At 47.3% G+C, this 26,156-nt stretch overlaps 3 protein-coding genes across 3 annotated transcripts; 2 read left to right on the top strand and 1 right to left on the bottom strand.

Moving 5' to 3' along the window:
• Positions 1-3,103: 3,103 nt before the first annotated feature.
• LOC149338253 (uncharacterized) lies at positions 3,104-9,132 on the top strand. Its single transcript, XM_089547557.1, has 2 exons — positions 3,104-3,312; positions 4,447-9,132. The coding sequence occupies exons 1-2, from the start codon at positions 3,104-3,106 to the stop codon at positions 5,174-5,176; spliced, it is 939 nt and encodes a 312-aa protein (XP_089403683.1). The 3' UTR covers positions 5,177-9,132.
• A 1,985-nt stretch (positions 9,133-11,117) lies between these two features.
• On the bottom strand, positions 11,118-17,678 carry LOC149338252 (uncharacterized). The gene is made up of 4 exons (XM_089547556.1): positions 17,615-17,678; positions 17,234-17,383; positions 15,141-15,467; positions 11,118-13,160 (listed from the first exon to the last, which is right to left on the bottom strand). Exons 3-4 carry the CDS (start codon positions 15,247-15,249, stop codon positions 12,796-12,798), a joined length of 474 nt encoding a protein of 157 aa, XP_089403682.1. The 5' UTR covers positions 15,250-15,467; positions 17,234-17,383; positions 17,615-17,678; the 3' UTR covers positions 11,118-12,795.
• A 5,823-nt stretch (positions 17,679-23,501) lies between these two features.
• On the top strand, positions 23,502-24,695 carry LOC149338251 (uncharacterized). The gene has a single exon (XM_089550726.1). The coding sequence runs from the start codon at positions 23,502-23,504 to the stop codon at positions 24,693-24,695; it is 1,194 nt and encodes a 397-aa protein (XP_089406852.1).
• The last annotated feature ends 1,461 nt before the right edge of the window (positions 24,696-26,156 follow it).

Here is a 26,156-nt window from a genome sequence, read left to right as displayed (position 1 = left end):
GTGTTTACCTCCCATGCGTCCCTAAAGGTGAGTGAGCAGGACGCAAGCCCGCGCCGTCCAGTACTGGCGTCCCTGATCTGGGTGTTTCCAGCTCATTCTGGAAAATATCTGTGCATATAACTCTTGTTATAATCATCACGATGCAGTGCGTGGGCTGTGATATGTCGTCGCATTGACTTTCTCGTGATGCAAGGGTTGGAGAACATGGCAGCATGTCGTTTCCAGCCCGCCTTCGATCCTTCAAGACACTGATCTGGACACCGAATGGCGACAGTACCAGTTGACGACTTTTGTGGGTGCGAGGTGGCGTAGATCTGCTAGATCACAGATAGAAGCAATTGCCGGCAGAATAATCGCAAGACTCGCAACCACCTCAGTGGACTGAAAAATGCTCGGGACAGAGCGAAGCAATAAAGCTGCACGGTGCGAACGCTACGTTGCTTACGTCTCATGTAGTACCTATCTGAATTAAATGTTCTGGAATGCACTGGCAGTGTGTACTTCTGCTCTTGAGACCGAGTCGTCCTTCATGGCGCAGAAAGAGTGCACTGAACGCATGTGCATACGCTGGGCGGCGCACCTTAAAAATAAAATTGTTTCCATGTTCACTGCACGTTTTCAAAGGCACATGAGTTCTAAGGTAATCCTCTGAGTTCACGTTCTGTTGGTATAGTCATATTTGGTCTGTGCAATCAATGACTCTGTGCCCACATACTGTCAAAAAGCAAGAGTTGTCAGATCTTTGTCAGCCAGAGATGATGTGCTGGCATGCATAAATTAATATATAGCATCGTAATAGTGTGACACTGAACACATTATTAAGATGTAATAGCAAGTAATTTCGATGTTTGTGTAAGCCAGTGTATTTGCCTTCATTGAAAAAGATATTCAAGAAAGTGTTTTGGTGTTCGTATGAGGCGGGACAGAACTTGTGTACTAAGTATTATTGCGGCTCTCGTAGCATGGTCGTGCCGGAGAGGGGATGAGGGAGGTCGGAGGCGAGGTTTAAGACGGGGAAAGACAAGGAGAAGAACTTTATACAAGGGAATTTACATAAATAGAAAAAGCAACTGGGAGAACGTCTCAGTGAGAGAGTCTCAAAACAAGGAGCAAAGCTACATGTCGATGAGCTCAGATGGTCAGGAGCTACTCGGCCGTCCAAGGCGCCGAGTTTTATATCCTTTCATTTCCCTGGGCTCCCTAGATGGGGGTCGGGCTTGTCGGGAAAGGAGGGTCCTGAAAATTCACTGTGGCACCCACACACACACACTCTCAATAGGGAACACGTCCCCGTCACGTGTTGGGAGAGAAGGATGCCCCCTGCGTCGCGCAGATTCTGGAAGGCTCTCGAACAGCGTTCCTGCGCCTTTCATGTGGTCGCACGTGCTCGGGGTAGGGGAAACGGTCGTTGACCACTTCTCCCTGGAAGACGGTTGCTGCTGTCAACTTGATGTGCCCCTTGGAATGTCTAGTACTGCAGAGCTGGCTGGCCAGGTGCGGGTGGATGACTGACGCCGCTTCCGTGGCTACTTCAGGCGATGACCCCGCGTGCCTTTCGTGACTCATCGGCATTCCGCTGCTACCACGCCGATTTTTTCTCACGAAGGAGACGAAACGTAACAGTATGTGATAGCCAAGTGCTCAGGGCGAAATGTCACCTATCACTGCCTCTCGCCGGGGCAGGTGGCTCTCTGGAATTCTTTACTTCAGCATACTGCAAAACTAAAATATGTGAAGAGCTGCGCTCAAATTTCGCTTTACCGACTGTAGTTATTGGCTGTCAATTTTTTTTTGCACGTGGTTTACTGCTCATTCAATAACACACATGGCTCAGTCTGTGCATTGTACTGCGTGCTACTTACTACATGCAATGTGCAATGCTTCAAAAGCAAGGGTTCGGGCAAGTTGTTTGTTCTAGTTAAGGTTGGTCGCCGAACAGAAAGGGACGACACGGGAACCAGACACACAGCACCGACTGTCGAGATTTCTGTCAGTGCTGTGTGTCCGGTTCTCATGTTCATGCTGTCTTTATTTCTTTGCAATGTGGCCAACCTTAGCTTCAAAAGCAGTCTTCGCACTATCTATAGGGAGGGTGCACAGACAGGGCCTGGTAATAAGCGTGCTCATTTCGTGTCTGTGTACAGCACCTGGTGCTAACTGCTCGCTATACTGCACATTTCAATTTAGGTGCCAAATGTACTTCCTTGTGATGCAGTGTGTGCACACCAGGGAATGATCTCGCATTTTGCATGGTGCAGCGAGTACTCTTCTCCTTAACAAACTGTAGCTGTCTTTCAAAAATATCATTTTAGTGCATCAGAACCCCCCATGCTGGAATAATCCGTCGGTCTGAAGCCTCAGGTGACAGAGTGGAGGGAGTGAAATCCACCTTCACGAAATTGCAGGGAAGAGGGAAGAAGAGAGGGCGGGAGGAGGCGGTTGGCAAGCGGTTGCAAATCTGAGTTGAAGGGTGGAGAGAGTGGATGTGTCACTGATGGATGGGATTTCATCGGGTGAGTGGAGTGGGGGTGTCACGTAGTGATTGATGGTACCCATTCGTACAGTCTGACCCTGTCAGCGGCTGCTCGGTCCGGCAGGAACATAATGCTAACTTTGGCTTATGGGGTTTAACGTCCCAAAGCGACTCGGGCTCTGAGGGGCGCCACAGTGGAGGAATCCAGTAATTTCGACCAACAGTGGCCCTTAACGTGCTCCGACATCGCACAGCATCTGGGCCTGTAGTGTGTCACCATCGGAATACAACTGCCGCAGCCGGGATCATACCAGCGTCTAATGGAATTTGTTTGATTTTGTCGTTATACTCACAGTAAGATTAGTCTTTCCCAAGTACAAGTTGTATTTAATGTCAGAGTCCAAAGAAGGGCAGCTTTCCGAAGCCACAGCTGGGCTTGTACGGCGTAATTAAGCAGCATTAACATCCTTTAGAATCAACGTGTTTGTACTATGATTACACAATGGACACAGTATTTATCAAGGCAAACAATGGCAGCGTATATATGCCTGCAAATGTTTAAATCAAGAATAGTATCTGCTAGCTTATTAAAAATATATCATTTATCAGGGGCTCGACACCGCGTCAGCCATGCACAACTTACCGGTCCTGATTGTGCAGGGTGCTCTCATCTGTGGCGTCGCTTGCTGGCCGGCCATCTACCGCGAGGCTGGTTTTAGAGCATCGCCGCCGCCCGTTCTTGGTTCACTGCCGCCTTCGCTGTTTTTGGACGCCACCGACACTTTCATCTGGCAACAGCCATCGTCGACAACGGACCACGTCACAGCCAGCCCGGTAGCGTATTCGCCAACTGCAGCCTGTACAGCCACAAGGCTTGAAACCACGGTGAATTGATCACGGTGTCTGAAGATTGTCAAAACGGCTTACCTAAAAGGGATAATAAATCCTCTTAAACGGCATTATATGCCACTAAGCATCACGATTTGCGACCTAAAAGGGAAAAAAATGAAATTAAAAAACTATAAAATTACAGTACAGAGAGCGGAGTCGAACGGCCGACATTCCATACGCAACACGAGCCTCTAAGCCACTGCGCCATAGCGGCTTTTTTTTTTTTCTTTCATGGTATTTATTTACATGATTTTGTATACAAAGCATATATATACATATGTGTGTGTGTATATACACACACAAAAACAACTATTTACAGAGCACCTAGGTAGGCGCTACGTGGCAGAAACATAATAGTAACATATTAAAACTAAAAGGCCGGTAAAGATATACAGCGCATCAGGAGAGGAAACCAATCCGGTACAAAGTCCAATTTTTTGTAAATGTCCGTTACCTGCAGCAACATTCGGCTAAAGTGAATTCGGGGCGAAACAACAGGTTCAACGTTGCGATCTTGCATGCGCGTTTTCCAGAGACTATGAAGTCCAATCAGAAGAATCATATCATAAGGATTCGAGTCAGGTTGGGAAACAACAAGGTAGCGCACACTGTAGGAATTTAGGAGAAAATCTTTCTGTAGCGTCCTTTGCAACACATCCCAAAACAAAATCGCGTCTTTGCAGTCTATAAAACAATGTTCAATTGTTTCAGGCACATTGCACAAGCGACAGTTGACAGAAGACACAAAAATGTTTTTCCTATCGAGCCACGTCTTGACAGGTAGAGTTTCAGTGTGTAATTTATAGAAAAATGTTTTGGTGCAAGGAGAAATTGGCATTTTACGAACTCGCTTTAAAACATCATGACCCATGAGCCCAACGTATACGGAACGATACAGTGGGGGCGGGAAGAGCATGGATATCAAATCCCTGTACAGATTTTTGTGCGAAACAGAATATAAGCGGCGATGTCAATCTGTCGTCCTGAATGAATATTTATAACCAGCCTTAATGTGGCTGCTACCTGCCGGTGGGCGGCGCTGTCATCGCTGGCTGTACCGGCTGCATTTGGCGAACACGCAGCCCGGTATATAAGGGCGACAAAGCTGCGCGCGGAATTGGGCTCGACACCGCGTCAGCCATGCACAACTTACCGGTCCTGATTGTGCAGGGTGCTCTCATCTGTGGCGTCGCTTGCTGGCCGGCCATCTACCGCGAGGCTGGTTTTAGAGCATCGCCGCCGCCCGTTCTTGGTTCACTGCCGCCTTCGCTGTTTTTGGCCGCCACCGACACTTTCATCTGGCAACATCCATCGTCGACAACGGACCACGTCACAGCCAGCCCGGTATATAAGGGCGTCAGAGCTGCGCGCGGAATTGGGCTCGACACCGCGTCAGCCATGCACAACTTACCGGTCCTGATTGTGCAGGGTGCTCTCATCTGTGGCGTCGCTTGCTGGCCGGCCATCTACCGCGAGGCTGGTTTTAGAGCATCGCCGCCGCCCGTTCTTGGTTCACTGCCGCCTTCGCTGTTTTTGGACGCCACCGACACTTTCATCTGGCAACATCCATCGTCGACAACGGACCACGTCACAGCCAGCCCGGTATATAAGGGCGACAGAGCTGCGCGCGGAATTGGGCTCGACACCGCGTCAGCCATGCACAACTTACCGGTCCTGATTGTGCAGGTTAGTTACCTCAACGGTGCTACTTGTGCCAAGAGTGATGATTGCTGTCTGCTAGCGGTGTCGTGCCCAACAGAGTTCCGCGCCAAAGTGAAGCGTTTTCTACTGCCAGTGTCGCGATGTTGGTAATTTGCCCTGTCCTTGTTGATCTTACTTGCCGGGGACGTTGAATCGAACCCAGGTCCTTCTCCTGAAGACGTGCTTTCCTCGATTTTGGAAACTATGCAGAGGCTCGAGTCTGGTCAAACGGAAATATTGAATGAGCTTAAGGGTGTTAAAGAAAAACAGGATGCTACAGATGTGATGATTAAACAGCTTTCTGACAGAGTTACAGCACTGGAGGCCAAAGCTGTACCACTTAGCCAACCTGACGCCAGCACTCTCGATCCCGGTCTGCATAACATTACTGAAAAACTGGCACAAGTTACAGAAAGGTGTATTGATGCTGAAAACAGGCTTCGGCGGTCCAATTTGTTGTTCTTTGGGCTCACAGACGATGAGAACGAAAGCTGGGACGATTCGGAACAGAAAATAATTACCTTCTGCCACGAAAAACTGGGAATTACTGTCACTAACTCCCAGTTTGAGCGTGTACATCGGTTGGGAAAGTTCGCTGTCGACAAGCATAAGCCCATTATCACGAAACTAACTTTTTTTAAGGACAAACAGCGGATTCTTTCGTCAGCGTATAAGCTAAAAGGCTCGAATCATTCAATTCGAGAGGATTTTTCTTTGCCAACCAGGCAAGCACGGCAAAAGCTACTCGAGTTCGCCAAGCTCCAGGATAAGAAAGGCAAACTGGTCGTTGATAAGCTGCGCATTGACAAAAATACCTACGTATTTGATAGCGAGACCAATTCTGTCATTCTATCAACCAGATAGCTCAGCAACAGCCATCCCACAAAGGCTCTGCCTAGGTCATGTGGCTCCAGTCCACAGTTATCGTTATCATTTACTAACATCCGAAGCCTACTGCCTAAACGTGAAGAGGTGTGTTCTTTTCTGGATGATTCTGACGATGATATTGTTGCACTAACAGAAACTTGGTTGCACCCTGACGTAGCGGAAAACGAAATTTTCCCCAGTAAAGATAACTACAACGTATATCGCTGTGATCGCTCCGGTAGAAAAGGTGGTGGTGTCCTTATCGCCATCAAAAAAGGATTAAATTCATTCCTCATTAACACCGGGTCTTCGCTTGAAATAGTCTGGGCTGCTTGTACTTTGGCATCAGTGAACGTACTGGTTGGTGTTTGCTACCGTCCGCCTGATTCAGATCATTCATTCGTTTCTAAACTCCATAGCAGTATTACTTCAGCTATGCAAATATGCCCAACTGAACTCATTTACCTGGTTGGTGACTTCAATTTTCCGCAGATAGATTGGTCACATTTGTCGTCATCTTGCCGCGCCTCAACAGAACTTATCAACATTATGTTAGATTTTAATTTCTTTCAGGTGATTAACCAACCCACTCGTGGTTCAAACATTTTAGATTTAGCTTTCTGCAATGCGCCCGAAACGATTAACGAAGTCTTGCTCCTTGACGGTTTTAGTGACCATAAGCTCATTCATCTACAACTTAATGTCCCATTAGCGTTTCAAGGTCTTACATCCAGGAAAATTCGCGATTACAATAGAGCTAATTATAGAGATATGAATATTGCACTTAACGATTTTTTTATTCAAACGTTCTTGCCCTCATTTGCGGACAGGTCCGTCGATCAGAACTGGGTACTTTATAAGATCATGATGTCCAATCTAGTTTACAAATATGTTCCCTTGGTTTCAATTTCAAACGACAAATCTAATCCATGGTTCAATAGATCTCTCCGTCGTCATCGAAACAAAAAAAAGCGTTTGTACAGAAAGGCTCGGTTGGTATCTACATCGGATGCTTGGAAAAAATACAACGATTGTCTGAAATCTTACTGTTCGGCCCTCCGGGCATCAAAGAAAAAATACTTTTCCCATGACCTACCCACCCTCCTAAAATCTAATCCCAAAAAGTTCTCGCGTGTGATATCTCCCGACAGTACTACCAACCAATTTTCACTGTGCAGCGACGATCACGTGCAGCTTTCGGAGAGTGAATGTCCCCAAGCATTTAACAGGTACTTTGCGTCAGTTTTCACTCGGGAAGATCATTCCAACATACCCATTGTTCCTGATCATGATTACCAATTTATGGCCCCTATTACCATTACCGCTGAAGGTATCGCTCGTCTCATTGCAAATCTTAAGGTTTCCTCATCAGCAGGTGTTGACAACATAAATTCTAAAATATTGAAAAACACCGTATTGATCTCCAGTGAAATTCTATGCCTCATCTATCAGCAATCATTATCATCTGGTTTACTTCCTACAGATTGGAAAATTGCTAAGATCGTTCCGGTGTTCAAAAGTGGAAACAGAAATTCACCAGAAAACTACCGCCCCATTTCGCTAACCTGCATTTGCTGTAAATTACTCGAGCATGTTATCGCTTCCCACATTTACTGCCATCTGGAACTTAATTCTTTCTTTTTTCCTAATCAGCACGGCTTCCGGAAAGGTTTTTCTTGTGACACCCAACTGCTAGAATTTACGACTGACTTGCATTTCAACATGGATGCTAACCTTCAAACTGACTGTATCTTTTTAGATTTTGCTAAAGCCTTCGACCATGTTGCACATTCCCGCTTGTTCTCAAAATTGTCTGCTCTGTGCCTAGATTCTTTAACACTGTCATGGCTACGTAACTTTTTCATTTCGCCAGCAGTTCACTACAGTTAACAATTTCACCTCCCCACTCAGTGATGTAGAGTCTGGCGTACCCCAAGGCAGTGTTCTTGGCCCCTTATTGTTTCTAATATGCATTAACGACTTGCCCACAGACATATCTTCTTCTATACGACTCTTTGCTGACGACTGCATCATTTACCGGCCCATTAATTCTATGCATGATCACCTTGCCCTCCAAACTGACCTGAACTTAATTTCAAATTGGTGTAGTAAATGGCAAATGATGCTCAACTCATCTAAATGCAAGGCTATCTCTTTCACCCGCAAGCGTACTAATTCTAATTTCTCGTACTCCATTGAAGGTACCGCAGTGTCTCGGACATCATCTTATAAGTATCTAGGTATTCACCTCACGGATAATCTTTCATGGGCCACACACATTCAATCCATCTGTGCCAAAGCTTCAAGATCACTTGGGTACCTGCGCCGGAACTTGCGAAACGCCCCTAATAACGTGAGAAAAGTCGCTTATTAACAATCGTGCGTCCTCAACTAGAATTTGCTTCACCTACGTGGTCCCCTTATCAAAATTACCTGATCAACATGCTTGAATCCGTACAAAATAGAGCCGCTCGTTTCATCACACAAAAGTACCACCCCCAGTCCAGTATCACTAAGATTAAACTTGATATCTCCCTCGAACCATTACATATTCGTCGCTCCATCGCTCTTTTATGCTTACTTCATAAATATCGTCACAGCACCAGGCCATCTCCCTTGCCCCTCGAAGAGCCTTCACGCATTTCACGCCGCCTACATAATCAGTATAGCATTCAACGCATTTACGGAAGAACCCTAGCATTCAATTCATCTGCACTTCCACGTGCCATTATTCTTTGGAATGATCTTCCCAACAGTATCGCATCTATCGGCAACCACCAATCATTTCAAGACCAGCTGCACAAACATTTTCTTTAACGACATTGTGTCTTGTTTCAGGTTGTTCTGTGTCCTTGGTTCCCTTTTCTTCTGGTTGGTATTTTACAAAGTTTTGGTTTCTTGTGCAATTTCAACCATTTGTATGTTTTTTTATGGCTACTGCTTTTTCTTTTGATGTGTATTGGGCACATGCGATGCATTCTTGCTACTATTTTAATTTTTGTTGCCCGCGGTGATGTATGTCTTGTAGTTTCGTTTTGCCCTGTATATTTATAATTGTGTTTAATTTTTGCCTGGTATCACGTGTTGTTTTTAATTTATTCTTCCTATTTGCTTAATCTATTGTTTTTGCCCCTCTTTCTCAATGCCCTTCTGGGCCCTGTAAGGTATTTTGAATAAATAAATAAATAAATAAAATGACCGTCCAACTTCTCAGAAGTACCAAATCTGTGGAGAAATACAAATTGCAGATTGCCAATATGCCTAGGAAAATACATTTTGGCTGTCAAAAAAGGATTAGGAGCACTTTATTATTAATTACGCGAGGATTGTGGAAAGATGGGTCGGGTCACACCCAATAGTGCAAAACATGAACCCTTGGAAAAGATGTGAAGTTGTGGCGCCTATGCACTCATATGCTGTGCATAATGGGCTGCCTTGCATTACCATAACCTGTCCAGGTAGACTGCCACAAGTCAATAAAAATCTCCAATATATGCAACCGCAGTTTTCAGTTAGGTACACATTTTATTGTGACATTCTTAATCTAGCTGGCAGGCTACCGCCAGCCCGAGGTGAATGTGACGTGCAGGATGAAACGGGTGCCATATGTGGATACTGGAGTAAATGTGATGTGATGAGCCTTGGGAGCATTCCTCTTCACATGGCACCAGGCAGTCTTGCGGCCACATAATACGGCTGGCAGTGCTTCATTCTGTAACCTGTAATACTGCAGTTACTTGCATCATGGATGCAGTTTCTTGTGGGAAAAAATTAGAATGGTAAGTTTGGTGCATTTATTACATGGTGTGGTCAGTTGAACTTTCCCCAGATTTTGATGATTGATGTAGGGAAAGCATTTATTATGCAAATGCATCCATTATTTAAGTAAATATGGTGTACAAAAACCTGGAATGGAAACAGAAATCAGCATCTGCAGGATTGAAACAAATTCCTAACAACTTTGCCGCAGCACCATACCCATGACTGCCAAACCACATTTTAGCCCCTAGCCTTTCACTCTACACTGTCCTTAATCTGTTCATTCCCAATGGGCCAGACATGAGGCCGTATGGCACTCAGGTATCCGTATCTGCCTATACGGACATGCCACGTTGTCTACCACACAGCTTTTTAAACACTTGTAGCAACAGTGTCAGTTTTCTCAGAAGCATGAAACTTTGTTACGATTAGTTTTATGACACACCCAGCACATTAACAGGCATTCTAGCCAAATTATAATTTCTTTGCAGTTGGGCTTTGAAGCATTTTTCATTAATGAGTAAAAAGGAAATGACATTAACTGGGCACTATATGTTTCATCTAAGCTGCCTTGTATCGAAGAAGCGTAGCTTGTTGGGCCAGTTGGTGCATGGTAAGTAGAACACCAGCGAAAAGGACGCATTCACAAGGAGGAGAAGCGTTGTCCTGTGCACTTCTCCTCTTTGTGAATGCGTCCTTTTCGCTGGTTTTCTACATATCTAAGCTGCCTTCTCGACAAATAGGGGCATTTTAGAATTTCTAGGCAACAAAGTTGGCACAGTGTTCCCATCACACAACAGAAGGCTCATTGCTTGGAAGGCTGGTTGAGAGACACTGTAAGAGCCAAGCAAGTTCATTTATGAAGTGCTTTATCATGTGAGGGAAGGCTATTCACGGCTGTTTCTACCATGGCAATATAAGTTCGTGTCACAAATTGCACCTGCAATGTTCTGAAAAATGAGTAATACTGTTTTTCTGTTGCAGCAGTATTCTCTTTGCAAAATAAGATGAATAGTAGTTTTGCGCTGCAGCTTTCAGTGTGCAAGATGACAGCTACGGCTTAGCCTTTTGTCAAGAATACTTTTTTCTCATATGCATTGCAGAACTGTAGAACCACATATTGTCAACTGTCCTAAAAGGTAAGGTGCGTTGCGGGGCGAGTTGGTTGGGGTACATCTTGAGAAAAACAGCGCTTGCAGACAAAGGACCAGAACGAGAAGGACACACAACTGCGCTGTTTTTTTCTCTTTGTGTCCTTCTTGTTCTGGTCCTTTGTCTGCAAGCACTGTTTTTCTCAAGATGTCCTAAAAGGGCGGTGCACTGTGGCAGCACGACGCAACAAAGAGGAATGCAGCATGGAGCGACACTTCATACTAATTTTATTGAAGAGCGCATGCCTCTCTCAGTGCATCACACGCAGACAAAATGAAATCAAGCAGGGATGACGAAGAAATAAAATTATAGTGAATGCAAGGTAGCTATGAACAAGAAAATGAGTGCACTAATTTCCCAAAGATGAAAAATGTTTGCCAATTGTCAGAGGTTCTCTGTTGAGCAGTGCCAGAGAGGGCGTACTCACACAAGCAGATTCTGAGTAGGGAATGGGGGGCCTGAAATATCTCAATTTCTTAATTGTCGGGTTTAACATTCGGGAGTGACACATGGGCTATGAGGGACACCATAATGGAGGTCTCTGGATTAATTTACACCACCTGGGGCCCTTTAATGCACGCTGACTTTGCACAGCACATGGCCATCTTTGTATTTTGCCTCCACTGAAATGTGGCCGCCATGGCCGGATCAAACCCACAGCCTTCGGGTAAGCAGTCTAAGAACGCCAGAGCCACTGAGGCGCCGTGGCGGGATGAGTTCTCCATTCCTAGGAGGAAAGTTTCGGGAAAAAGGAATGACTAGAAAAGAAATACCAGAGGCCTGTAGTGCACCCTCAATGGTGCTGCTTGATATGGGATATGATGGCGCACCTTTCTCATGACCATGTGGGCTTCAAGAAAATTAGCAAATGGCACTCCTCTTCCCTGCTGTGTCTTGAGCTTCCTATGCTAAAGCACTTTGTCAGAATAGCCTGCCAACTAGCTCATAACATAATCCTAATCCCTCACCTGAAATCTGCCATCTTCAGCTGGCAGGGCCTACAAACGCCAGCACAGTCAGATGCTACTTTCTGGCTGCTGTGCATCTGGCATGAGTGTAACTCCATTATAGCAACAGCATGCATGTGCTTGCACATGTGCACATGCGTTGCATGGTCAACACGTACATGTGTACATGTTGTGGCAAGCCTCGCACTGCTCACTATGAAGCTCGCAGCCACTGCACGATTTGCTAGTTCTTTCCACTGTGTGCTTGAAGTTCACCAAACTTTGTGACTTTACATGCCACTGGCCATCTCCCACTCTCTCAGTACTGGACTTAGAAAGCTCAATCCCCACTTTACGCTTCCTAAATAGGGCAGATTTGCGGTGGTCTGCTCCTCCTTTGACACCTGTTGTAAAGTTTTTCGGATGTGAAATTGAAGAGTACTTTGATTAATGTATTCAATCACCCATTTACCTAGCCACCAAAGTGAGAGTACTTCAGTGCCTTGTGCATTGACTCCAAGTGATTATTTTTTGTTAATCCAATGTACTGCCTATAGCAGTAAGCCCACTGATATGCCCTCATTGCGTATGTTTTCTCAAAATTTCTGACGAAGCCAAAGGCAATTAAGCTGATGCTCTTTGGAGTGGATACCAAGAAGTGCAGGGAGCAACTGTTGAGAGTCAGTCTCATCTGTCCACTTCATCAGAGTGTGCAGCATGTCCCTTGTTGTACTCCTGCAGTCCTTGTTTGTGACTGTATTCAGGTGCGTGCTCCAGTTGTGTAGCACCTGCCAGCTGCAAAGCAGTCGACTCCTCAAGGGACCCATCACCTGCTCCCATGCACTGCCATAAACAGGGGCATCATCAGACATAAATGCCTGACATGGTATTGTGTTTTTTCTTTGATGGCCTCGAAAAACCTCACCCCAGTGCCCGTGTTCACCCTTTTTGAAATCAAGTAGGCACACGAGATACCAAAGGCATCTTGAGAAATTGTGAGCAGGGTTAGTACTTATTTATGCCATGGGTGGAGTCAATGCACAGTTTCGCTGCCCCCATTTCATAAAGGAGCTCTCGTTGTGGGAACGTCATTAATGCTAGCTCAAAGTCACCATCATGAATGTTGGGGTCACCCTTCTTCCTGTAATACAACAGTGGCGACTCATTTTCTGCCCTCATTTCTTCGACCCATAATTCAACACTCTTAAAATCGTCTGGATCTCTCTGCTCTGTTTCGGCAATCCTAAACTTATCTGCAATGTTGCGGAGGTCCTTAGTGGTCACAAGTTGCATCCGTGGGCTTGATCCACTGGTACCTGCTCGGATGTTGTGCACAATGGTTTTTTCTGGCACTCCTTCTGCTAACCGGCCTGAAAATGGTACAGAAAAAAAACTGTTAACATCTCTGGTTCATCTGCCTACAGCCATGTAATAAAGTGACAAATACTTCTGGTCGGATTCCTTCGTCTTCCACTTTGCTCCTTTTCACAGGTGACGCACAGTTCATCATTTCACTTTTGTGGCACTGCAAAGCACACGACAAAATGGTTGTTTCAAAGCCAGGTGGACTTTATTTTTATGAGTTTAAACTTGCATACTGCAATGCAAAACAGGGAAGTTATATACAGCGTGTTATAAATGCAGAATATAACAGCATTGAAAATGTGGACAAGAAAAGAATAAGGACATGTACTTCTCATCCTGTCCCATTTCATTCTGCATATTCAAAAAATGCACCGATTGGCCTGACAGCAACCTTTAAAGGAGTAGAGACACCAAATTTTTGAACGCGATCTTTGTTTCTTTGGACTTGTGCACAAGACAATAGTGTGCACGAGTCACAATGTAGCATTCACTTACGCCAGGTGAATAATTTTAATTTCTAAGTGAATATTTTTCTCATGCTGTTTCAGTTTCAACACCTGAATGACTGCTGCTAAGTCAGAGACAATTGGAGGGCATGCCAGTCATACATAAACTGAAATATAAATGCTGCTTGTTCATTTTTTTTGCGATTTCAACTCTTGTGCAGGCTTGTGTTTTATGTTAGTGGTTTTTGAGGAAAGGAAATGGTGCAGTAACTGCCTCAACCATGCCATGAAGGAAAGAAGGAGTGAAAGAAGCAAGAGAGAAAGGTGCTGTAGTGGAGGGCTCCGTAATAATTTCGACCGCCTGGGGATCTTTGGGCACTGACAATGCGCAGCACGTGGGCACCTCTTGCCTCCATCGAAACTCAGCTGCCGCAGCCGGGTTCTAACCCGGGTACTCCAGTTTAGTAGCTGAACACTCAAACCACAGCCGTTCCTGCGAGCGTTACTGATGAAGTGCCAAAACAGCCAAATAATTCTAATTAATGAAAGTTCACTGCAGGCGATCTGTCTTATGAGAAAAAACATGGCCCTTATACAACCATTAGACTGGTGGCGTTGCTTTGATCAGCAACAAAATGCCTACGCTTTTGACAGGCAGCCAAAAAAAGAGGCTAGCATCGAGTGCAACTGTCAGTCATTCAAGACACGTTTCATAGAGCTCAAGCCGACTTCTTACGGATGAAGTTCAACGTCAGCCGATTGAGCGACAGACCTAGGATAGTCGATGAAACCAGCAGAAAAACAAAAGAACAGACATTGAAGTAGTTCAGTGCTAGATGACATTCCTAATTATGTTCAGTTTGAAAGACTGGACCCCTTCCACAAAGCATCTCTAAACTAAACGGCATGAAGTTCGTACAGACTGTGCTGTACATGCAATGTGCCGTGGATCTATTGTTTCTCACCCTTCGATGCGACCAAGTAGGCTCAAGTGAATTGCACTACAGTCAGATACAACTCGAGAACGAAGTGGCAGATGGCCCTTAAAGAAGACCCCCCCAGTCAATGGCGTCAGCTGATTTTCATCAGTTAATCCAATTAAAGCCATAACTAATCCCCTTTCATCTGCCACCCTCCTGCAGTGCTACCCCCTAGGATTAACCATGACATCATGAGAATCGGTCGACGCCATTGGATGGCAGGCTTCCTTTGAGGGGCATTGGCCGCTGGGTTCTTAAGCTGTGCCCTACTATAACTTCTTCCGCTCCCTCGTTTTGTGGGACATGCCTTCTCCCACTTTACAATAGGCATTTTCGTGTTGTCCCACCTCTTTTGTGCCATAGATGCATCGCAGAAGAATAAAAATCATTGAAATGATCACTTGGTTAATGAGCAATATCTTCCCCCTAAAATACATTTCTATTGCACTTTCGTCTCCCATTTATGAAAGGTTGGTGGAGTGTAGCTTCTAAACGTTTTCACATTCCGGTACAGTCAACACAGCATGCACAAATGCTTTGTACAAGAGGAGTGGCTAACCTGCAAGCACTCTGGCATCATCCTGGGACAGCCTTTGGTGGCAGGCCTCATTGAAGTGTCCGTAGTGTTTCTTTTGAAACACTACATATACCTTGCCCTCTTTCTCCATTACCTCTAGAGTAGCAAAGCAGTGTTTGCCGATTTTGCAGCTTCCTTGCCCCTTTTCCTGCCTTTGGCACTGTTCTATAGGAAGCTCTTCGTACGAGCCGGAACGGTGGCAGTGCAGGTAGCGTTTAAAAACCCTTGGTGCACATTCCTTCTTTCCTGTAGAAGCTATAAAATGGCAGCAAGTTTTGCTTTCTTCTCTGTCTTTCCAGGCACAAAATCCTGAAACGGAAAGATTGTAAACATAACTAAGCACTCCACATAGTATTAGTTAATTATTAGTGTGAAAGCACTATTCCGAACGGTAAACCCCGAGCAAGATCCTGCGATGTATGTGGGTTTGTGCCAAGAGCATAGCAACGGCGACATAACAACCACAGCCTCACAGCAGCATTGTAACATAGTTATGACACGATGCCAACATATGATGATAAGTCCATGACCACTCATGACTAAAAAGAAATTTTTAAATTTTAGGCGTGAACAAAGGTGGGCTCCATTTTGATAAAAACGTGTACACAATGATAGCACATGAATAACGGCATAAGGCATCCTTAGAAAGCCAACAGTAAAGTAACAAGACAAGGCAATGTTCATGAAATTCTGCTTTTGCACGTTTATAAAATTTCGGCAAAACTTCTCAGTCAATTTTTTGTGTATCACACTACTTTCATTTTTTGAAAAGCAAGGCCAAATTAAAGTTTGTACTTTTTACATACACTAATGAAAAATGCAAGTGCTATGGAGTGGGCACATATGCAGTACTCTCGCACTACTACTGGCGCTCTGCCTCAGCCAAGTGCGCATGACAATCACAGATTTAGCTTCAAATTTTTAGCGTTTTGCCTGCAGTGCATAACTGCATTTCCCATTTTTTTATTGTTAAAAATTTATCAGTCACTTTCTTCCTGCTATAGCGCATGGGGAACAATTTTTGGAGAAAATTATTAAGTTCAGGTCAAGTTATTACACGGACTGTTACATGGAAGTATTTCAATTTTACTACACCCTGCAAAAACTTATTCCTGCACAGCAACCTTTTACATGGCCCTGTCCTTTGACCACAAATTCAGGTCAGCGCTGTTGACTTCTAAAGGCAGAACAATGCTGGGCATTCTTCCTACACACTTCTGCGTGTTGCGATTGCCATGGCTTCAGCCCTGTTAAGCCAGTGCATGCCGCGACAATGTTGTGTGTCCTGTCGTGACATTGCAGGTGCCTGCAACAAAGCATAAGCAAGGCCTGTAGCAGCGAGTCTGCTGCAAGGACCAGTTTTTTTCCTGCAGTGGCCACTTTAAATATGAAAGAGAGTGCACTGCTTGTCACTTTGCTTATGGAGGAGCTAGGACACCAAAAAAAAAATTCTGCAGACACACATAAGACTGCTTACCAGCGAGAATGCCAAAGCAATAAAGTGCACAGTCATGCTATGTTGCAGAATGACGAGTCATGAGTGCAAGGCATGACTACGCAACTTTGTACAAACTCTGCACACCTTATGTTACTAGTAAAGTGCTGTGTCATGCTACACTTCAGAATGATTCGGAGTCAAAACTATGACTACCTAAACTTTGTACAAACTATACACCTTACATTACAAATAAGTTCAAAATGACTATGACAAGTCATGGCTATCAAAGGTTATAGTACGTTACGTTTCACATTTCACTCGAATGCCCGCAAATGCTACCTCTGCAGATCTGCTGCACTAGACTAAGCCCATTGAAATCTTCATGGTTCCTTTGAAAAACGTGCATGTCATCGCTAAGTTTTTGTGCACAAAACCACGTGCAAGTTTCCCCAGGTGAGTGTAAGCCCGTAAATAAAAAAAAAGAACGCGCTTTGTGTTTACAAACTTAAAATGCGCGCACTCGAAAAGTCAATAAACTGCAACTTTTCGATCGGTAATCTAAGCGCGCGACTGCATCCCGCTTTGGCCCTTTATTGCTTTGATCACTGCGTGCGTGCATGCAGACTTCGTTTCTTACCTTTATTAGAGTCGAAGACTAGATTCTCCAGCTCTTCCTCGAAGTTGTGGTGCCGTCGCAGGTCACGAAGGGCGACAAAATGCTTCGGATTTAAGTCGCACAAGAACGGCCGTGCCTTACTGCCTACTGGCTGGAGCCGAGCCACCACCGCTGCCGCGTGCAGATAGAGGAGAGATCACAGGAAAGAGAAAAAGAAAAGACGCGTCGCAGCAACAACCGCGTCCTTCCCCATGAATATTCTTGATGGGTGTTTTTAAATTACTAGTATTGAAGAACGCCTTGTCGCAAACCGCTGAAGCAACGCCATCGCACGTGTCCGTCTCCATGCTCAAGGAAAAAAAAAATAAAAAACAAGCGAGCAAGAAATGCACCTTGGGATACCTTGGGATATTGAGCAAGGATTTTCAAGAAGAGTTGAGATTTTCCCTGTCGGTTGAAGCGCAGTGTTCCCCAAAAGTCCCTACAGAGTGACGTAGAGTAGAGCAGTGACGTCTGTTCTCGGTTGGCCAATCGCAACGAGGATCACCTTCCTCTGATTACGCCCTCCGCTACTAGTCACCGCAACCTTGCTGCTGATTGGTTGATTCCGCGGTTCGCATCTCGCGGTGTCGTCATTTTGACGTCACGCTCTCAAACTTGAGAGCGATATTGAGAGCGGTGCAGAATAGGGCCCATGAAAACGCGGCCCCGGTCGCTCAAGAGCTCGCGGGGCGCGCCGTGACGTAAGACCAGGGGCCCGATTCTCGATATTCGCCAATCCGCCATGAGCGGGGCGTACCCGTGACGTGTGAATCGGGGCGGTGCGAAAATGCGTAACAGCAGAATAGAATGACGACATTGAAGAATAAAGAAAAAAGTATGACAAAAAAATAAACAGTGTCGTCTGCTACTCGGCACCAAGTACAAAAAACACCGCCGAGTTGCGGCGCGAAGGTGAGTTAGCACAGTAGCGCCGTAGAGTTGGACGGTGAAATGCGTTGCGGCGGCGGTCTCGGCGTACGCGCCACGGACGTTAGCTGAGTGTATTGTGCTGAATGCGACGCGAAAGACCCTGTGGGCCGGTCGTCACGGAAATAAGAGTTTAACGGTAATTATACTGCATGAAGCGACCGCTTATCTCCCGAAGCCATCGCGCAGCATGTCGCGTCTAATTATCGTCTAATTACGATCGAGAGATCGTAACCTCAACGCGTCAGTGGCGTAATTGGAAAGCTTTACCTCACCGTGTCACGTCTTCAGCGGTGTAGCGCACGGGGCCTTACACAGCGAGCGATAGCTGCGAAAAAAAGCCATGCCTAGCACGGCAATATACATTTTAGGAATCGAGGTGCATAGAAGTTAACGCTACCCTTGGTTACGTTTGCAAGCGGCCGCGCACGAAACGCGACTGTGAATCGCGTCAAGCGCAACGCTATGAGCATGTACGTGTTATTATCAAAAGCGTCAAATGCGAAAGCAGAATAGGGGGATATTATTTCCCACCAGTACTTAAAGAAAAACAGACACAGCTAAAAGACGTTGTCAACAGAAGCAGTGTTGGCGTTTCGCTTAATCTGAATAGGATATATAACTCATTAGCATGCTCTGAGGCACTCATATTTTGCTCTGTGAACATTAACTATGAAGTCTGCCTGCAAGCAGACTTTACGGACTTTATATAAAAGCACCTCACGAATGCATGGCGTAGAGTGGCAGGTACATTATTTCATTCAAATAAAAAAGGCTCTCAATAATGCTATTTAATTTCAATATTTGAAAATGCCCTTAATCTCGGTAATTCTGTCTAACAATGAGCACACAGCACTTACCAAGGGCATATAGGCAGCTACACCACTCGTGTGATGCAAGTACGCACCAAAGTGTGAGAGGTGAAACAAAATTTGTCATGCCCATCCCTACAATTCCTTTGCTCTAGGACAACAGCAATGCATCTACAGCAGCACCAGGCACCTCCTTTGCAATGCAGCAAGATTCCTTGTAAGAGGGCAAGGTTTGATGTCAAGAGAGGTGAAGTCGGCTGGAGAAAAATGTCTTCACATATGCTACTCAACATTGGGGAACGGGACGAATATAGAGGTGGATAGGATATAGAGGTGGAGGGTAATGCCACATTACAAACAGCTTAATGCAGTGTGCAAGACACTTGCTTTATTCGCTTCACGCAAGTTATTATCAGAGCATGCACATACATGCGTATTATCTAGTGCACATGTCATATTAAGCCTGAACATGTCTCAGGGTCAGGTCAAGGAGCTGAAGGAGAATAAAAACAACAGTGAGTTAAGAAGGAAGAACAGCAACACAACAAGAAAAGCACAAGCATGCACAGCAGCAAGATAACACACAAAGGGGGCAAGAAATGCAAGGCTAACATGGCCCACAGTATTTGAGGGAGGCAGCATCATAGACAAGCAGTGGTATTCTGGCAAAAGCTCCACTAATGCAGCGATGATGTGGATTGGTTTTGGCAAGCCCTGTGCACTCCACGAGCAATCTGCAAGAGGCCTCAGTCATGTTTCTTGCCTGATGTGCAACTGCGTGACCTTTCCTCTGTGCCATTGTTGGTTCTCTTTGAGCGGTGGATCACAATGTCGTTAGGCAACTTTTACACCATACACCGATGCAATAATGATCCTGTGATGCCACTATTGTGCACTGCAGGAAAGTAATGTTCAATGAAATGTGTGCTGTCCCGAGTCCAGTTTGGATTTCCCGCCCGGGCGCCAACTTCATCTTCATCTCTCCTCCACGCTCTTTCTCTTCCCTCTCGCCCGCGTGCTTGATGATGATGATGATGATGTAGCCTTCCCTTTGTAACGGGCGGGCGCCTACCAAAGGTGCCCTGGCTGGATAGATATACACATAAAAACACCACTATCAAACGCGAAGCGGCAAACACACACGCGAATACCGACGAAACAGTACTGGTCTAATGTCGCACCAGCGTCCACCACTCTGTCAATCGGCGCTTCGTCGCTGCAACTGCCGCATCGTTTGCCGCATCCGCTGTGCAGCCCTCGTTCGAAGAACGGAAACCCAGCGCCTGCGGAAACGTAGCGCCCTCGTGCGGTGGCGTTGGCAGCTTCTCGCAGAGTAGGACGATGTGCTCCGTTGTTTCGTCGTGCTCTCCGCAGACTCTGCACTGGGTGCATTCGACTGTAGTGTCGAAGCGCTTGCGGTACACAAGCGTTGGCATGGCACCCGCGCGTGCCTCAAACAACAGGCGGCTGCCTACACTGTTGTCGTAGAAGCTCTCAACGCAGATGTCCTGCTTGGCTGCCCGGTACACTTCTAGTGTCGACTTCCCCTCCATGGCAGCCCTCCACGCCTCTCGCTCCTGCGCATGCACTTGGGTATTAACTGCCTTGGCCCATTTCCTCGCGTTGTCGGCTTGTACTTCATTTCTGAAGAAGCCGAACTTGCGACGAAGGTGTTGGAGCAGCTTCACCCATGTAGTCCGCAGGCAGTATTGACTTACATAGTCGAAGACTCTACGCGCCCATCGATTTTTGTGCATCAGGCGCAGCCGACCGTCGTAGGCTATTTTGCTTCTTGCCTCGCGAGCCTCGAAGGTAGACCAACCGAGGTCTCCCTGCACTGCCTCGTTAGCCACCCGCCCAAGACACCCCGGCCCCAGACGTCCCACCGCTCATTGACCACGCTCGAGCCATTCCCTTGTGGGTGCTGTCACGCAGATAACTGAGTTTGCAAATGACAATGCGGGCACATGAACTGCCTTCCACAGCTCGCGGACCATAACAAATCGATTGCAGCCCCATAGGCACCGCCTTCTCAATATGTTGCCCGCTCGCTGCGAAGCTTGTTTCAAGTGTTCCTCATGTTTTGCAGCATATTCTGGCTGCGTGCTGAACCTAATGCCTAGGTATCGGTATTCCGTTGCCATCTCGAGGACGTGCCCGTTTGGTAGGTGGACCGGCTGCTCGGCGTCCAGCGGCGCTGAAAAACACAGCACCGCCGACTTCTTTGAGTTGAAGCTCAGGCCAAGTGGCGCCATGGTCTCAGCGCATATGTTGATGAGGGCCTGGAGGTCCGCATTGGTCTCTGCCATTAATACTACATCATCGGCAAAGACTAGGCCCGGTAATATCCATCGGCTTTCTCCCTCTTTACACCTCCCTCTGGAGGTGTCACGTTACGTAACTCGTGACTCTTTCGTTCCTTCTACCGCGCTGCACGACTGTGGCAGCACCGCGTTTTTACAAGTTGTAAATGCCTGGATAAATGTTCGATTTTCTTTGTGTTTGCGACCTGTCATCTATCTGAGGAGTGGCCGCAGCCCCAACGCGTGCCACGGAATCAGAATAGTAAAAACGCGATGAACGTCGAGTCGGTGTCTCGCGTAATCTTCGAAAGCACCTAGGCTCCGCTGGCTGGCTCCGCTCTTCAGAAGTTCCGTTTTCGCATCGCAGCCACGGACGACATGGCGTCACAAGACCGCAAGTCGCCCGCTGCTCAAGTGAGTCCGGACCAACCTCATTTTGCATGCTCTGAGAACACAGCAAGCTATGTGCAGTCACGGCATTCGTCGCGCTCAGCTCGTTCGGAGCGTTCGGCCGTCTCGACAACGCCAAGCATGCTGGCCGCCAGAGCAAGAGCGGAGGCCGCCGCGGCGCGAGTACAGGCTTCTCTCAAGAGGAAAGAAGCCGCGGTGAAACTGGAAAAGGCCAGACTGGAAGAACAAGAGAAAAGTGCGGCTGCGGCAATCGAACGCCAGAAAGCCGAGCTAGACACAGAGTTACAAGTCATGCAGTTGGAAAGAGAAGCGGCCGCCGCGGAAGCGCAAGCGGACGACCTGGAGGCTGCCGTAGATCAGCACGGCGGGGAGCATCACATCTGTCCGACTGTCTCCGAGGCATCCGAAGACCGCGCTCAACGTACCTTTGACTACGTGCTTGACCAGGCTCACGTGCGCATCGGCTCGCGCCAGCAATCGCAGCAGCATGACGGCGGGGAGCATTACGTCTGTCAGAACGCCAATGAAGCACCTGAAGACCGCGCTCCATGCACACCAAGCACTCGCAACCAAGGCATCACGCAGAACATTGCTAGTCAGCAGGGAGATGAAGCTAACGCCCCTGAACTGACCACCATGGCAAAGTATCTGATTCGGCGCGACCTTGTGAGTACCTCGCTTACGAAGTTCGACGACTGCCCTGAAAACTACCGGTCGTGGAAATCTACGTTCAAGGGAATGACTCAGACTCTCGAAGTCACGGCAAGAGAGGAACTTGACCTTCTCGTGAAATGGCTTGGGACCGAATCGTCAACCTACGCGAAGAGGCTGCGTTCCGTGCACGTCGACGGCCCAGAGGCCGGGTTAAAGGTAGTTTGGGAAAGACTTGAGGAATGCTATGGTCGCCCAGAAATTATAGAAGAGGCCATCTTTCGAAGAATTTCGAACTTCCCCAGACTGACCGACAAAGACACCCAGAAATTGAGAGAGCTGGGAGACCTCCTTCTTGAAGTTGAGGCAGGAAAATGTGACCCTTACCTGACTGGGCTCTCCTATTTGGACACCGCAAGAGGAGTAAACCCCATTGTAGAAAAGCTGCCCCAGCGCTTGCAGGACATGTGGATCGCGAAAGGCTCCAAGTACAAACAGAATCATCAGGTCGCATTTCCCCCTTTCTCGTTCTTTGCCAGCTTTATCAGGGACCAAGCGAAAACGAGAAACGATCCTAGCTTCAAACTCAGCTCCGCAAGCGGCACCCCTTCAAGGCTGACAAGAGTAGACAGATGGGCATCGGATGGAAGCCCGAGAAAAGCACCTATCTCAGTGCAAATGACGGACGTGGAAGCAAGCACTGACCATCCGCCCTCAAACGCATTAAAGTGGCATGATGCAACCAAGTATTGTCCTCTGCACAGGATGCCACACCCCCTCCGGAAGTGTCGTGCATTCAGGGAAAAGCCGCTGGATGAACGAAAATGTTTGCTGAAAAAATTTGGGATATGCTACAGGTGCTGCGCTTCGACAGACCACTTTGCAAGAGACTGCAAAACAGTTCTTAAATGTGACGATTGTGGTAGCGATCGGCATGCCACGGCGCTTCATGCTGGAAATGTCGGCCACAGGCCTCCTGTAGCTCAGAACGATGCTGAAGATGCAATTCTAGACAAGGATTTTGCATTTGAGGTGTCATCTAAGTGCACAGAGGTCTGCGGTCAAAGCAACGGTGTCAAATCCTGCTCTAAGATCTGCTTGGTGAAAGTCAGTCATCCGACTCAGCCTCACAAGACAGCAAAAATGTATGCCATCTTAGACGACCAGAGCAACAGGTCCCTTGCAAGAACAGAGTTCTTCGACATTTTCGGACTCAGTGGTCACAGTTCCCCCTACACACTAAGGACATGTGCTGGAACTACGGAGGCAACAGGAAGAAGAGCGTCTGGCTTTCTCATAGAAGACATACATGGCTCCGTGAAGCTTCCGTTGCCAACGCTTATCGAATGCAACAAAATGCCTAACAACACGACCGAGATTCCAACACCGGAAGTGGCATTGCCTCACCCTCATCTCAGAGCTGTTGCTAAATTCATTCCTTGTTTGGACCCGGAGGCCAAGATTCTACTTCTCCTCGGGAGAGACATCCTCAGAATACACAAGGTTCGACAACAGCGAAACGGACCGGCTGATGCGCCATTTGCTCAGAAACTGGATCTGGGATGGGTCATCGTAGGAAACGTCTGCACAAGTCGAAGTCGCACACCGGACTGTGTCAGCAACCTCAAAACAAACGTCCTCGAAAATGGACGTCCCTCCCTTTTCGAGCCATGTGAGAACCATTTCTTGGTCAAAGAGAAACTCACTGTCATGGAGGGGTCGACACACTGCTTCCAACCAGCTCAGCACGCTGCTAGGAAACACAGCTATGACGATGAGATCGCTGAAACGCTGTTCCAGACAACGGAGGATGACAACAGACCTTCACTTTCTGTCGAGGACAGGAAGTTCTTGAAGCTGATGGACGACGAGTTCTCAAAGGACGAATCCAACAGTTGGGTAGCGCCTCTCCCCTTCCGTTCTCCAAGGCCTTGGCTTCCGAATAACAAGTGCTTGGCTGAGTCACGCCTCACTGCTGTCCAACGGACTTTGAAGAGAAAACCAGAACTGATGGAACAATTCACGAGCTTCATGGACAACATGTTCAAGAATGGCCATGCCGAAGAAGCTCCACCGGTTCAAGAAGGAGAAGAGTGTTGGTACCTCCCCATCTTTGGTGTTTGCCACCCACGAAAACCCGGCGAAACACGAGTTGTGTTCGACTCCAGTGCACAGTTCAAAGGCGTGTCTTTAAACAGTGTGCTGCTTACCGGTCCAGACTCGATCAACAGCCTGCTCGGAGTGCTCATCCGATTCCGGAAGGAACCCGTGGCCATAACTGTGGACATTAAGCCCATGTTCTACTGCTTCCTGGTGCGAGACGACCACCGAAATTAGCTAAGATTTCTGTGGTTCCGCAACAACAACATCTACAGTGACGTGGTGGAGTACCGAATGAAGGTACATGTGTTTGGAAATAGTCCTTCACCAGCAGTTGCAACCTATGGGCTGTGGAGAACAGCACGAGAACGAGAGGAAGAATTTGGCAGCGACGTCAGGCAGTTCATCGAGAGGGATTTCTATGTGGACGATGGGTTGAGGTCTCTCTCTAGAGACAAGGAAGCCATCAGCCTGATACGCCGCACACAACAGATGTTGGCCGCGTCAAACCTCAAGCTCCACAAAGTAGCCTCTAACTGCCCTGCAGTGCTGGAAGCATTTCTAGAAACAGACCGTGCCAAGGATTTGAAGGGTCTTGACTTGTGCAATGGCACGCCGCCAATCCAACGCAGTCTGGGAGTTTCTTGGAACCTGAAGAAGGATGTCTTCACATTTACGACTCCAATCCAAGAGAAGCCATTCACTCGACGCGGTGTCTTGTCAGTGGTGAATAGCCTGTACGACCCACTTGGGTTTGTGGCTCCAGTCATCGTTCAAGGGAAGTCCCTCCTCCCAGAGCTGGTCGTTGGGACATGCGACTGGGACTGTCCACTTCCTGAAGACAAGAGGGCCGCGTGGGAGACGTGGAAAGACTCCTTGCAATTGCTCGAGCAGCTGGACATACCTCGCACCTATTCCCCTGCCTCACTCACTACCGCACAGCGCAAGGAACTGCACATATTCTCCGACGCATCAACCAAGGCTGCGGCTCAGTGGCTTACCTCAGAGTGACATATCCAAATGGTGTGTGTCATGTTGGGTTCGTCATAGGAAAGGCTAAGCTAGCACCACATCCAGAACACACCATCCCAAGGCTTGAACTCTGCGGCGCGGTGTTGGCAGTGGAGCTAGCAGAGCTCGTCAGTCGTGAAATAGATATGGAGCTTGATGCTGTAAATTTCTACACTGACAGCAAAGTGGTCCTAGGTTACATACATAATGAGACTCGGAGGTTTTATGTGTATGTCAGCAACAGGGTCGAACGCATCAGGAGCTCTACACGGCCAGAGCAATGGCACTACGTTCCTTCAGACGTGAACCCTGCGGACCTCGGAACAAGGTCTGTGCCAGCCGCCCAAATGGCAGGATCGGCCTGGCTGACAGGCCCGGAGATTTTGTATCATCAAGAACACTGCTCGCGGGTATTGAAGGGCAAGTTCGACTTGGTCGATGCTGATTCCGACACGGAGGTTCGGCCCCAGGGAAATGTTCTCGCAACCAGTGTAGACGTGCAAGAACTCGGCAGCAGGCGGTTCGAGCGCTTCTCGAGTTGGATTAAGCTGACTTGCGCAGCTGCAATGCTCGTGCGGCTGGTGAGAAAATTTCGGGGCACCTCTCACAACGTGTCAGACTGCCCGCATAAGAGCTCATCTCGACAACTAGGACCTTCTACAGAACACCTAGCCCGAGCGAAGGCAG

This window comes from Amblyomma mixtum, chromosome 6, assembly GCF_055824585.1.
Source record: "Amblyomma mixtum isolate Tamu chromosome 6, ASM5582458v1, whole genome shotgun sequence".
NCBI lineage: Eukaryota > Metazoa > Arthropoda > Arachnida > Ixodida > Ixodidae > Amblyomma > Amblyomma mixtum.
The sequence above is the reverse complement of the archived record's forward strand: the minus strand, read 5'-3'. Positions and strand labels throughout refer to the sequence as shown.

Coding starts and splice junctions, on each gene's coding strand:
- LOC149338253 (XM_089547557.1), top strand. CDS start 3,104: ATGCACAACTTACCGGTCCTGATTGTGCAGGGTGCTCTCATCTGTGGC. Junction 3,313..4,446: donor GTCACAGCCAGCCCGGTAGC/GTATTCGCCAAC, acceptor GCGAACACGCAG/CCCGGTATATAAGGGCGACA.
- LOC149338252 (XM_089547556.1), bottom strand. CDS start 15,249: ATGGAGAAAGAGGGCAAGGTATATGTAGTGTTTCAAAAGAAACACTAC. Junction 13,161..15,140: donor TGATGCCAGAGTGCTTGCAG/GTTAGCCACTCC, acceptor TACCATTTTCAG/GCCGGTTAGCAGAAGGAGTG.
- LOC149338251 (XM_089550726.1), top strand. CDS start 23,502: ATGTATGCCATCTTAGACGACCAGAGCAACAGGTCCCTTGCAAGAACA.